This window comes from Hoplias malabaricus, chromosome 16 (genome assembly GCF_029633855.1).
Source record: "Hoplias malabaricus isolate fHopMal1 chromosome 16, fHopMal1.hap1, whole genome shotgun sequence".
NCBI classification, from domain to species: domain Eukaryota; kingdom Metazoa; phylum Chordata; class Actinopteri; order Characiformes; family Erythrinidae; genus Hoplias; species Hoplias malabaricus.
In genome coordinates this window covers 9,858,578-9,871,129 of record NC_089815.1, presented here as the reverse complement: position 1 = coordinate 9,871,129, position 12,552 = coordinate 9,858,578, and the positions used below count along the sequence as shown (strand labels likewise).

The 12,552-nt window shown below is 44.7% G+C and overlaps 1 protein-coding gene across 1 annotated transcript in view; it reads right to left on the bottom strand.

The window, feature by feature from the left end:
* Positions 1-12,552, bottom strand: part of sox6 (SRY-box transcription factor 6) — a 150,574-nt gene that overhangs the window by 82,898 nt on the left and 55,124 nt on the right. The window contains exon 6 of the mRNA XM_066647123.1: positions 9,495-9,705. Coding sequence (XP_066503220.1) covers positions 9,495-9,705 — 211 coding nt within the window. The remainder of the gene's footprint in view (positions 1-9,494; positions 9,706-12,552) is intronic.

Genomic DNA, 12,552 nt, shown 5'->3' with positions numbered 1-12,552 from the left:
CCTCTTACAGAGCTCCTCTCACTAACACGTCTCAAGATGGAGGGAGAGACTGAGAGAGAAAATGATGTGAAAGAAAGAAAGAAAGAGAGAGAGAGAGAAAAGTAAAGGAAATAAAAATAAATTAATAAATAAAAAAGCTCTGTTTATGTTCTTAGGAAAGGGCCATTCCAAGGCCACTATGAAGGGCTTCCTTACCCAGGAACAGCACTCCAAACTCGGGGAGAGCGGAGAGGAGTGTGGAGTGCCTTACCACCAAAATCGCTAATTGCGACATTATGATAAGTGGTGCTGGAGTTGAGGGGGAAAAAAGAGAAGAAGGGAAAAAAATTCAATCCCACTTGCTGAATCATTAATTATAATCCAAACTCATAACTTCAACCTATCATTGGAACTACATGACATGTAATGGATGATAGGGTCTTAAAGCATATTAACCACTTGACCCTAGCAGACTTAAAATTATATGGGGGCCACTCCCAAAGCGAGATGCTGTTCACCGAATAATTACAGTCATCGGGGCGGCAGCTTTGGCAGCGCAATAAAACACCCTTCTATCCGTTTCTTTTGACATCTCATCTCATCTTCTGGCAGCATGTGGAACATTACAGAACAGGGGGGAAAAAAAAGGAAGCGAAGAGTAAAAATAAAGACGAGAGAGATGAAAGAGAGAGATTTGTTTTATCACAGTCGATTAAACAGCCTCTTTGTAAAAGACAGACATCCTAAGTGGGTGTGAAATATTCATGTTTGCTGTTTGCTGAAGAGGAAGACAATAGAAGAGCGCTAACAGAGGGAAGTCTTGTTGCCTGTCATGTTTGTACGATTGGCGGAGGAAGATTCGCAGGCACATGGGGCTGAGGTAGTTGAGGCTTATAAAGTCGGCCTGCTATGTTGCCTGAAATCATTAGCGGGCCACACTGGGCCGCCTGTGGCTGTGGTGTGTGTTACATTGGCACTATTTTGATCTTGGTCAGATGATACCAGCCCTTTTGTCCAGTTATGTGCAGAGAATGCCTGGGAACTGAACACAAGGTAATGCGTGTGTGTGTGTGCGAAAGAGAGTACACTGGTTGTAGGATGACGGACAAGTTGAGTCCCTCAGCCTAAGCTTGCACCATAGCCTGCTCACATGCAAACAAATAGTCAAACATACATGCACCCATTCAGGGGTTAAATCTTGATCTCCCTATTTTTTAATCTACATAAAGGTCTGTGCTAATTCCATGCATGTAGCTCCTCTGCACAATGACAGATTTAGGGCCCATTAATGGGGTGGTCCGCTGTTCTCCTGCGTCAGCATTCCCCATATTCACTGTGCTATTCCAAACACTGAGGGGTCACATAAAACAGTGAGCTAATTAAAACCGTTACAGTCCACTCTCTGACGCCACCTAACACCGTTATGTTAACCAAGACTTCACTGTTAGTCCAAATGTAGTCAATGAGCCAGTGCAGGTTTGGTGTCCAAAATCTGCTTCTTGGGTTCTGAACTGAAGCTAAAAACATATATAGATTACAGGCAACGGAAGCCTCTATTACCACTTGTTATCATCTTGCAAAATTTGTATCTGATTAATCATTACATATTAGCCTCACATGACATGAGTGGGGATATTTGATTCCATCCTCTTCCAAAAGTCCAAAATAGTCCCAACAAATTCAAATCATGTTTTTATTTATTTTTGAAATGGCCTATAGCTTCTAGAGCCTATTCAAGAGCCTATAGCTCAAGGCCTAAACAGAATAAACATGCAAAGTAGACAGTCCCTTTAATAAGCATAGGCCAGTTTCTTTAACCTCACTCCGTCACTGCCTAAACTGAGCATGCAAGTTCTATTAAGTGCTCTCTGAGGGCCTCCATAGCTGCAGCTGAGGAGAAGCAACTACGGTGAGAGAGGGAGGACAAATGGCACTCTGTTCGGGGCTCCTGGCTGAGATTTGTCTCCCTGAGACACCCGTTTCCTCCTATCAGGAGTGCTTCAGCTCTGTGACAGAGCTGGGGGGTGGGGAGGCACAATGGAGGCGTTGTATTGCCTTCCTGTGTGTGGAGCGGGTGGGGGGGAGAGTCGGGGTGAGGGGGGGAGTCGAGTCAACAGCTGAGCTGGAGAGGGAAGATGGCTCCCGGAATGCTCTTCAGCAGTTGCTACTGTCGACTAATGGCAATCCGAGCCGCTAGGGAAGCCGATAGGGCTGCGAAGAATGGCACATTGAGGCAGGAGCAGCTGCCTGTTTTGTCATCCGAAAGGCAAAGAGCTCTATTTAGAGCAGGGGCTTTGGGTTCGTAGGCCTTGCTGAGCCACCCCAGGGTGGAGATGGAGACTAAAGCTTCTGCCTTAACCTTGGACCTGTCATATAGAAATGAGAAACCTGGTCTGGACAAGAACCATGCGAGAGAGGTCAGGGCAGAGATGATGTCTACTGTGTTCACAGAGAGAAATGCATTGTCAGATACATATTGTGTGTTAAAATACTTCCTAAGACTAGAATTTGATACAATCTGTTGGGTGCTGTGCTAGTTATATTCAGTATGTCAGATGTAGTAATGCCTTACGAGAATCCAAAAAATTCCTAAACAACAACACCTGCTATGCACACTGTGACATTAATGGGCCTTTGAGAGGAAGATGTAAGTGCTGGATTGACAAAGCCGTGGCCTCTGGATTTTTTGAGGCAGTTAGTGGGTAATAAACATGAGCGTCATATGGGTCTGTGTTTTATTGCAACACTTTTTTCACAGTGGCTTATAAGAGGTAGTGTTTGGTTGTTTTTCTTGTCAGTCAAATGGCCTTTTCTAGATTATTCTAGTAAGAAATCTGACTTGCGAGGCTACAATGTCATTGCAGGAGCGCCACCACTGCTCTGGACTACAACAGTTTGCCAGCATCAATCTCAGGCTTTTTTTTTCCACCTGCACTGAAGACTTGACAGCACAGACATCCACTCTCAGGAGCAAGACAGAAGGCAGGAGGAGTAGAGAGAGTCTCTGCTATCTTTCGCATCAAAGTTCACATGACAAACTGGCAGGCTGCCTGCGGTGTGTGCAGGCCCCCTTAAAAAAAAAAAAAAAAAAAATCTATTTAACGTCTGCTTCTCGGGTTGACAAGAGGGTTGATTGGCACGGAGCAGAGAGCAGAGCGAGGGGCTTTTGATCATGTGGCCTAACAAGCCATTCCAGCGCATGTCTCCTCAGCCCCAACAGATCGACATTACCTATTCAAATAAACGTGACGGGCCAGGGCACTGTGTAGGGCTGGCAGGGCGTTCAAATGCACACAGATTGTGCTCGTCACTAACACACCGTAACATACACTGACACCTGCACTTACACACGCGGGCTAATCAAATACAGGCACTTTTATCCAGACAAGTGGGGCGAGTCAAAGGTGGACAGCACCGTGCCAACACTATTAAAGGAGATGTGAAGTGAGAAAGAAATGCAGAGAGAGAGAAGAGAGAGAGAGAGAGAGAAGACGAGCAGGGCAGACAGGCAGAGGAAGCAGGTGACTGATGTTGGGCCAGTGTTTTCTGCCCGTGGGGCTGATGGACGAAGAGTGGAGAGGAGCAGAGATGTGGTGCTGCTTTTGAAGCACGACTCCAAATCTCAGGTTCGCGCCGGCCACCGGCCAAGGAATTAAAAAAGAGGGACTCGCCTGCCGCCGACTTCATTGCATATGCATCAAGTCGAGGGCCAGTGCCATGGATCATTACAACAAAGATTCCTATTAATTAGGTGGAATAAACCCAGAGGCAGATGACAAGGCTGCAGGAGGCAGAGGGTGAGCTGAGAGCTCCTTTGCTACATTATTTCAACAGGAGCCTTTTCAAAGAGGTCATAAAAACGCAACCCAAATGGCATGTGGTAAAACAGCTTTCTGCACTCAATTCTCTAGCTGCCCAAGGCCCATCAATCTCCCGATCCTGACGAGAGGAAAAGGCACACGCTGCCCGCAGACATGCCGTGCTTTAAGTTGAAATAAAGAAGGCCTGGTTGAAATGGTGCCATGCATGGAGTATAGGTTATTAGCAATTGCCTCTCTGCAGGCTTGAATCTTCTCTGCTGCTTTAAAATTGCACTTGTGTGGCACATAGTACACTGAATGGTAGCCTTGAACGGCATTCTCAACATAGATAATGACACTCAAAGTGCTGCACACACTTCTGCGCAGCAACCACAGACCCAAACACACACAGGCTCTTGCAAACAGGAATATGCATCCACTGAAGGATGAACATCTCCATGGAAATGTAAAAGTAGATGACTGGAGCACAGGAGAGAATTTCACATACACATACACACACACAGCTGTGACTGCAGCTCACCTGCTTCTGAAATAGTCAAGCTTCAGCAGGAGGCTACTGGAAATATCCTGCACCCCAGAGAGAGACGGCCTTGCGTGGGATGCAGCCACCGGAGAATCTTCCCTCTGCTAAACTCATTAACTCCGACTCAATACACAAAGCTCCAGGTGTACAGAGCAGGCCACGCCGCTGTTCTCAAGCACATCCCCTCCCCTTCCACATCTCCGCCCCCCACCCCAAGAGGGTCTAGGGTTACTGTCCCAGAGAAAGCCCTCATCTCGGCCACATTAGCAACTGTTCCCTCTGTCACCCAGGTCACTCGGGGCAGCGTAATTCACTTGTCCTCCGACAGCGCTGCCATTCTCCACCTGTTGCCTCCCAAAAGCACTTGGCATATTTTCCCGCACCCACTAAAAGTGGGACACAACCATGTCCTTTCACTTTACCAATGAAAAGTGAGGAGAGAATGCCGGCTTGAACAACTGTCTAAAGACTCTTCACACGGTGACTGTGTCTTTATGATCAATTATAAACTGAAAAATTAGCTTGCAAATATATTGTGAAAAATAGGCAATGTATTTATAGCCTACAATACACACCATATACATGTTTTCTGAAAAATTCAGTGTATGTTTGAAATATATCTGGCCTAAAAATGGCATTCCTATATTATTAAATGTTCTCCATATTGTACATTTCTATCAATGCAGTTGAAATCTCAGCTCCATTAAAACTACATTCAAATCCAGGCGTTTACAATGGAATAGTGCCTGCCAGGGTTGGCGTAATCAGAAAAATGACACTGTGACTCCACATTATAGAGCAATGACAGCATGTCTCTCTAACAGCCTCCACTCTGAAACTCTGCCACATATGAGACCGAAACATGTAATGATGCCATTCAAACAAGCGCAGCTCTAAGCACGGATTAGTGGCTAACAAGCTTTTACCAGGAGCCACGGCCAATCCTGCCAGAACAAGACTGCTGACTACGCTGGCAGATGTGGACATTCTCTGATGCCCAGACTAGAGTAAGCTGTGGGCTTTCTTAACTAGGCCCAGCTCAGTTGCTTGCTCCCATCCAGTGCGCTGTGAAAGCGGACCTTTAAAACCGCACGGCTTGGGTGTATTGTCAGAAATTCCGCTGCCGTTTGAGATTCGACACAGGATTCGACGGCTCTCTCTCCCTCTCTCAAATGCCTGCCTGCACATACACTCAAAAAAAAAAAAAAAAAAAAAAAAAAAAAAAACCTGCACCATTGTGTTGAGCAAGGTACGGAGAGAAAACAGAGCCATGTCTAAGCATGCCACTTGTGTACACAAGAGAAGCTTGTTCATATAATTGCTAACAAATCCATTCAAGGCTAGAGGAGTTTGAGCCCAGCTGAGCTTTAGTAACACTTCAAGTCCTGTTTGCAGAGAGAAAAGGAGAAGATGAAAATAACAAAAGAGTTTGTAGATTCAAAAGAGACAAGCACACACCTGACCGAAGGGGGGTTCTTATGATCATCGTTTATTTTTATTGATTACTACTTCAGTGCATTACATAAAGCTTGCTTAAACTGCTTGTGAACCCCTGCTCAAGGTCACCTTGCATCAGTAATGGATGCTAATATTTTTTTCCCCCCACATAAGTTTATTTCTTCCAACCTCCTGTTTTTTTTCCCCTTACTTAGTCGTGACATTTTTAACTCTTGACAAGTGTCGTCTGGAGAGTTCTCCATAAATAATGCATTTTACAATAGCCGGTAAATAAGCAGCGGACACAATCGTTAGGCCACCCAGCAGCCTGGCCGACCCTGGAGGAGCTTTTACAGTGAAGGTGACTATTCAGCTTAATGCAGTCCTCCGGGCCTGGGGAGGACATTTTCATTCATTAGAGCGGTCACAAGCACTTAAAGCACTTTAAGGACCTGTTAGAAGAGTGGAGGGATGGAGGGATGGGAGGATGGAGAGGGGAGGGGGGCGGGGAGGAGGAGGAGGGATGGAGGCGATTGGCCGTAGGACAGCCGGGTTCAAAGCAGGGAGCGGCGAGATGACAGTCGGGCCCGACTTCCTCGCGGTCCAGTTCTAATAGGCCTGATTGAATTTGAGAGCAGTTGACTCTCGGGCTTGCGATACACATTTAATTAAGTGCGAGGGGAGAGAGAGAGAAGGGAGTGCGTGTCGTCTGTTATAATGTTGTATTGACCAGACCACCTTAAATGATTCTTAATGATACTGCCTTTAGCCAAACACCACTGTGGAGAAGTAGAGTGCAGGAAACAGTTGGACTTAGCAAGATAAATACCTCATATACAGTCGCTGAAAAGAATTTTATAGGAGGAAGGAAATACTTTGATTAAATGTGAATTATTATAAAAAGGTTGTACACCACGTCATTGTGGATTGGTTTTAGTTTTATTTGGTATTTTAATATGTTTGTGTGTGTGTGTGTGTGTAGTTTTTATATGAAGCACTGACATGCAACATATAACTGGACGAAAAAAAAAAAAAAAACCTAGCTTTTATGCCTGGTCAAGGAGCCCTGATCTTGTTGGAGTTATTATTGATGGAGAGTTTAAATTTAGCTCAACACAGACCTAAGACGGCGTGGGATTATGAGCCACAGTTGTTCCCCTAATATTAGGCTAAGATAAGCAGTATTTTTAGCCTGTCCGCTCTTTGTCTCAAATCAGTCATGTCATGAAGACAGCATATGCCTTTTTGGACTGCTTTCAGAGTCATGAAAAGAGTTAATCCCAACATTTAAGGCTTGCAGACTGCAGGTTTCCCCACACAGCTGCAGAGCCCACTACACAAAAATTAGCCTCCGATCCCCAGTAATTTACAGTAATCGCAAGCACTCAAAGTCTCCAAGAAAGCTCCCAGTCAGCCCCCCCTCAAGGACACTGAACCTCTCCATTCCAGCAGCTTATCACTAACACGTTGAACTTTGTGAAGCCTCTTGTCTCACCCAAGCTCAGGAACTAATTTCCCTGCAACAAGGGAGTTTATTTCGGGCAGTGTGAGGTGTTGGGGCATGAGGCTGGCTCCGTCTCCATTATTAAAGCCAGATTAACACAGCTGTACACTAGAAGTGAAGCACCCTCTCCTCTCTGCACTAAACATACGGCCTTCAGGATTACAAGCCGCACTTGACCATTTAAATTACGGCAACAACCGGCCATACCAGCTGGGGCTCATTAGCATATCGCCTCTGCCACCCGAGGGCTGAGGAGCACACTGCATCTCATAAAAGCCCCCATCAGAAAAGAGAGGACAAACTGACATGTGTGTGAGTAGTCTGTACCGAGGAGAAGCTCCAGTGTACACAGTTAATCAGAGTCATAAGCCAGGGGAAATCAAGTCAAAGATGGTATGCGTCTACAAGGATACAGGCAGGGGCCTTACGGAAAAAAAAAAAAAAAAACTGAATTAGGCACCGTCATCTGTGACAGTGTTCTTTAACTTAATTTGTTCTTTGGTTCATTTTGGATGTGAATCTAAGTGTTTATCAGTGTTTTTGTTGCTGTATTCTGTGCTGAATAACAGAGCATTTAGGCTACATTGCATTCATTTATACCACTATGAACACCAGGGCAACATCCTTCTGTACGGTGTATCCACGTTAATCCAGACCCAATTACTACATTTTATAATGTTTATAAACAGATAAATACATGGTTAATGTTAAACAAAGGTGCGGTTGCGGTGCATAAATCTTCTTCCCTAAAATTACTGAAAATAAATTAATTAATTAAAATAACTCTAATGAAAATAAGGACCTGCCATTATTTTCTAAAGGAATACAAAAATAACCCGTTTGAAAGCACTCATCAGCATCTGTGTTTAAAAATGCGCCTTTCTGCATTCAAAATATTTCTTTAACCTTTGTTATACTGCAAAGTAACATCGGCAACAAAGAATACATTATTTCAAAGATCAGAAGAGGAGGAGAGTAAATACACACAGAGAAAATGATTTTAGTTGAATTAAGGTCTAATTTATTCCTCTGATGAAGTGTTTAAGCTAAGAGTTCCCCAGATACTTAAATGAGCTGAGTAGGTCCCTAGGGAGCAGAGTGCATGTGTGTGTGTGTGTGTGTGTGTGAGAGAGAGAGAGAGCAGTATGTTTGATTGTATACAGTCCTACTTCGTTCTAATTAAGAGTGGAGGAACTATTAAAGCAACTATTTTCAATATTTGTTTTGCTGTCATCCCCCTGGCTCCCAAAGGACTAGGTGGTTTAGGGTGCCATGCTGGGAGCTGGAAGGCAATCTACAGTGTCTCTGCCAGTATCGAAGTCTAGGATAGCATTTAACTTTTCATCCAGAATTATTTTTAAACATTATATATATTTGTTTATGTATATTAAACAAAGCAACTTTATTATATATATATATATATATATATATATATATATATAAAACTGAAAGTTCATACATCATCTCTAGACCCTAATCAGTGTAATCAGTGGACATGCAGAGTGCATATATAAATATGTTCATTGCTAAACCTTTGGATAGCTTTACAGGACCCTCCAGGCACACATGCTGAAAAACGGCAGAGGAAAATAAGGCTTTTTGGACCTATTTTGGCTAGCGGCTAGTTGAATTTGTAGGATGAATGCTGTCGTCTGTGCTGAAGAATAAAAAGGTAATGTTCCTGGCGTCGGGTCGGTGGCGTGTGTTTTACGGCCTGAGAGTTTGGCTTGGCGCGGTCCGGAGACCACACTTAAGCTGAGGTGTAGTGCCACCCACTCTTTGTCACACTGGAGCTGGTTCAGAACAAACTGGAAACATAGCCACGTCAGTCCTCCCAGGTTAGAAGACTTTGTGTGTGTGTGTGTCTGAGTAAGTGTGTGTGTGTCTATACGTATATACATGTGTGTATTTGTGTGTGTATGTGTAAAAAGGGAAAATGGAGTATGTGTGAAAATGAGTATGGAGAAGGAAGAGAGACATTGCGAGAGGAGGAGAGAGAAATAGAGAGACATTGACCGACTCAGAGAGAACATTCAGAGTGGACACTGATATATGCCTGAAGGGGTCCATGCACAGCTTGTGTGCTCTTGGTAAAGCCATGAATAAGGCACTTGTGCATGTACGCATATAAACACAGATGCCCACACGCACGCACTCACTCTAACTCCTCCACACACAAACACACACACACACATACACACATACACAAACATCTTGGGGCCTCCCATACCGTCTTGCTCTGTCTTTGTCATCTCCTCCAGTTTCTTCTGTTTCAGTGTGTCCACCACGTCGGCCAGGCTGCCTTTCCGGCGCTCGGGCGTTCCAAAAGCAGAGCCGCCCAGCAGGTCACCCCGCTCTCTCGCCCCCTCCTCCGGCTTGTGTGGAGAGGTAGAGTTATTCCGGAAGGAGTACATGGAACATACTTTATTGCTGTCCGACTCCTGAAGGAAAACAAAGAGAAGGGGGAAAGGGAGAGAGCGAAAGACAGAGAGAGAAAGAGAGGGGAAATTGTTTTGAGTGCAAAGCCGTTCGAGCCTCAAGTCTTTTCCCATATGCCTCAGTTGTGAATTGTCAAAATACACACACTGAACACTGTCTAGATCTTTTTACATGCTGGAAATGTGTGAGTAAAATAACACAAAAAAGTGCTCCATTATAGTCTCTCTTTAAAAAATAAAAAAATAAAAAAATAAAAAAACGTGCAATGGTAAAGGACAGTGGATTTCAGAGCGACACAATTCACCAACACATTGTCAAAAGATTAGCTCTTGCAGAGAGTAGATCAATAGTGGTTAACAACACTTTTTTTCCTTTCTTTCCTCGTGTAACTGCAGCAAAAGAAGTCGCTGCAATTTCACTCCAAAGTGTTGTTTGAGTCGAGCTTTGAGTGCTGAGCAATTTGCCTGTCCTCCGAGTGGCTGGCTGCTCTTCGCTGAACCCCGCGGGCCATCATAAATCTGGGCCCTGTCTGGAGCTGCTGTTGTTTTGCGATCCCACCTGTGTGTGGTTTAGTGGTTAACTGGGCTCTTGTCGCAGGCTGATAGCTGAACGCTCCGCTTCCACTTAAAGCGGAGCAGGAGGCTATGGGTCTGCTCCTACACACAGCTCAGGTAACTCCGCTGCCTTCTGTAACTAAAATTGTGTTTGTGTTCGACGGAGAAAGAAAGAAAGCAGACCCTGCAAGACCTCTGAGCAAAAACAAATTGTGAGGAAAGGGGAAAAATAAAAATAATAATAATAATAAAAAAAAGCCCACAGTTAAATGAAACAGCCCAGTGTTAACACAGTCTGCATTCTTACACTAAAGCGCTGGTTCCAGCTCCTCCCAGAACTAAGAGTTGTGAAACCAGGCAGCGGATGATTGACGAGGGGCAGAGGCCTTGAAGAAAAGAATTCTGGGATGGCTCTACAAGGCGGAGGCCAGGAGAAGAGCACCGGATTGCTCCATCGTATACAGAGCTGCTAATCCCTGCAAATATGCAGGAATGCTAAGAGCAGAACGTGTTTGGCAGATCCACATGTAGAGCACAACAGCAGGACACTCTCGCTGCAGCGTGGTGTCCCGGGCACAGACGGGCACTGGGGCACAGTGATTATGCAGCAGCAGAGCATGGTGGCCAGGCCGGTAGGGGGTGAGGTAATTCAGGGTAATCAGTTGGCACAGGCTCAGAGCATCGGCCACACAGACGCCCGGCACAGCAGGACAGACAGGTAATCAACAGAGGCTACACGCATACCCCTCTCTCTCTCTCCAGCTCATTTAAAGTCATTCTTACAGCTCCTCTTCACTGTCAGGCAATTCTCTCCACCCTGCTCTCTTCTGCTTGCTTTACACTTCTCTCTTGTTCTTTAGCCGCCTTAGCCAAGCTCACGCTCCTGTCACAACTCTACTTTGTGAACAAAGTGTTTCATTACAGAAATGCTATTTGTATACTTAGAAATACAAAGGTAAAAGCAGCTTACATAGAAATCACATTTAATTTCTACAATAAATAACTTGTATATAAACAACCACCCGGCCTTTTTAAAAAAGATAAACCCGTTTTGTTAAAAAATACTCTGCCCAAAAAGTCTAGATTGAAGGCAATCAAACATTTAAATTATGTGCATTTAGTAAAAATGGTTCAAAATCCTGCCTTTAACCTCATCAAAGGAAAAATAATCAATCAGAGGTGCTGCATCTTCATCAGAGCGCAGAACAGTTGCAGAACAAAAAAAATAAAAATAAAAAAGTCCAGCGTATGCAAATGAAACACAAGCAACCCGCTCTCAAAGATCAAATGAACACAATTAACTTTTCATACGCCTTTCGCTCATTATATCAAGAGGGAGCTGAGAGATCGGCCTGCTTAGCCCGAGACAATGCAGTGAAAATTCTTTGAAACGCTTTTCTAATTACACCAATCATGAAAAACCTCTCTGTAATCCAATTAGGCGTGCGGTAATAAGGAGCACCTGAGCTGCCTGGCCAAATTTACATGGAAGAGACAGGCTAGAGAGCCCACCCAAGATCTGGGCACATCCTGTAGGGACTAAAAAAAAGTAAAAATATATGATGTATGGGCCTGAGCTCTGCTGGAATAGCTTGCTGGCTGCTTCCTTCACTTGGTTTGCTGGGAAAAAACCAACACCTGGCCATGCTGTGTTTGCCTGAAAGTGAACGCACTTCTCCGCATTTATATCAAAGAATCCCCTACTCAAATGCTCCAGACAGCAGCCCCATTGTACACAAAGCAGCATGGGTTGGGGGAATGTTACTGAAATGTCATTGAGACACATAAGACACTAAAAGGGTCATTTCCTTTCCACTTAAATGGAGAAGAGATGAATTTAGAAATATCTTGGGTTCTGAAAATACCAGTTCTTCAGCTCCAGCATGGCCCATGTCTCGGCTGATGCGTCTGTGGACTGATTCTGCTGGGATGGTGCAGATTGGCTGGCTGTGGGCCAGCAGGAGGAGAGGAAGGGAGAGGGGTTTTGTGGAGAATTCCCTTTTTACGAGCAGCAAACAATGTGAGCCTCTCAGGCCTGAGTCTGGGCCCACTGCCTGTTAGCCTAGCGGGAACACGGCTGACGAGAGAGCGAAGCAGGCTTGTAGAAGCACTGGGCTGTCCCATACACACACACACACACACACTCCCAAAGACTCCCACTCTCACTCTCTCATTGTCTCTCTATTTATAGATTCATAAAATTGGTCTGACGTGCAATGCAATTCAATATGTTGTTCGCTGCGACTTTTACAGCGTGAGGGATCTCAAGGCACTTGTGGACGGCTTAGGACTTCA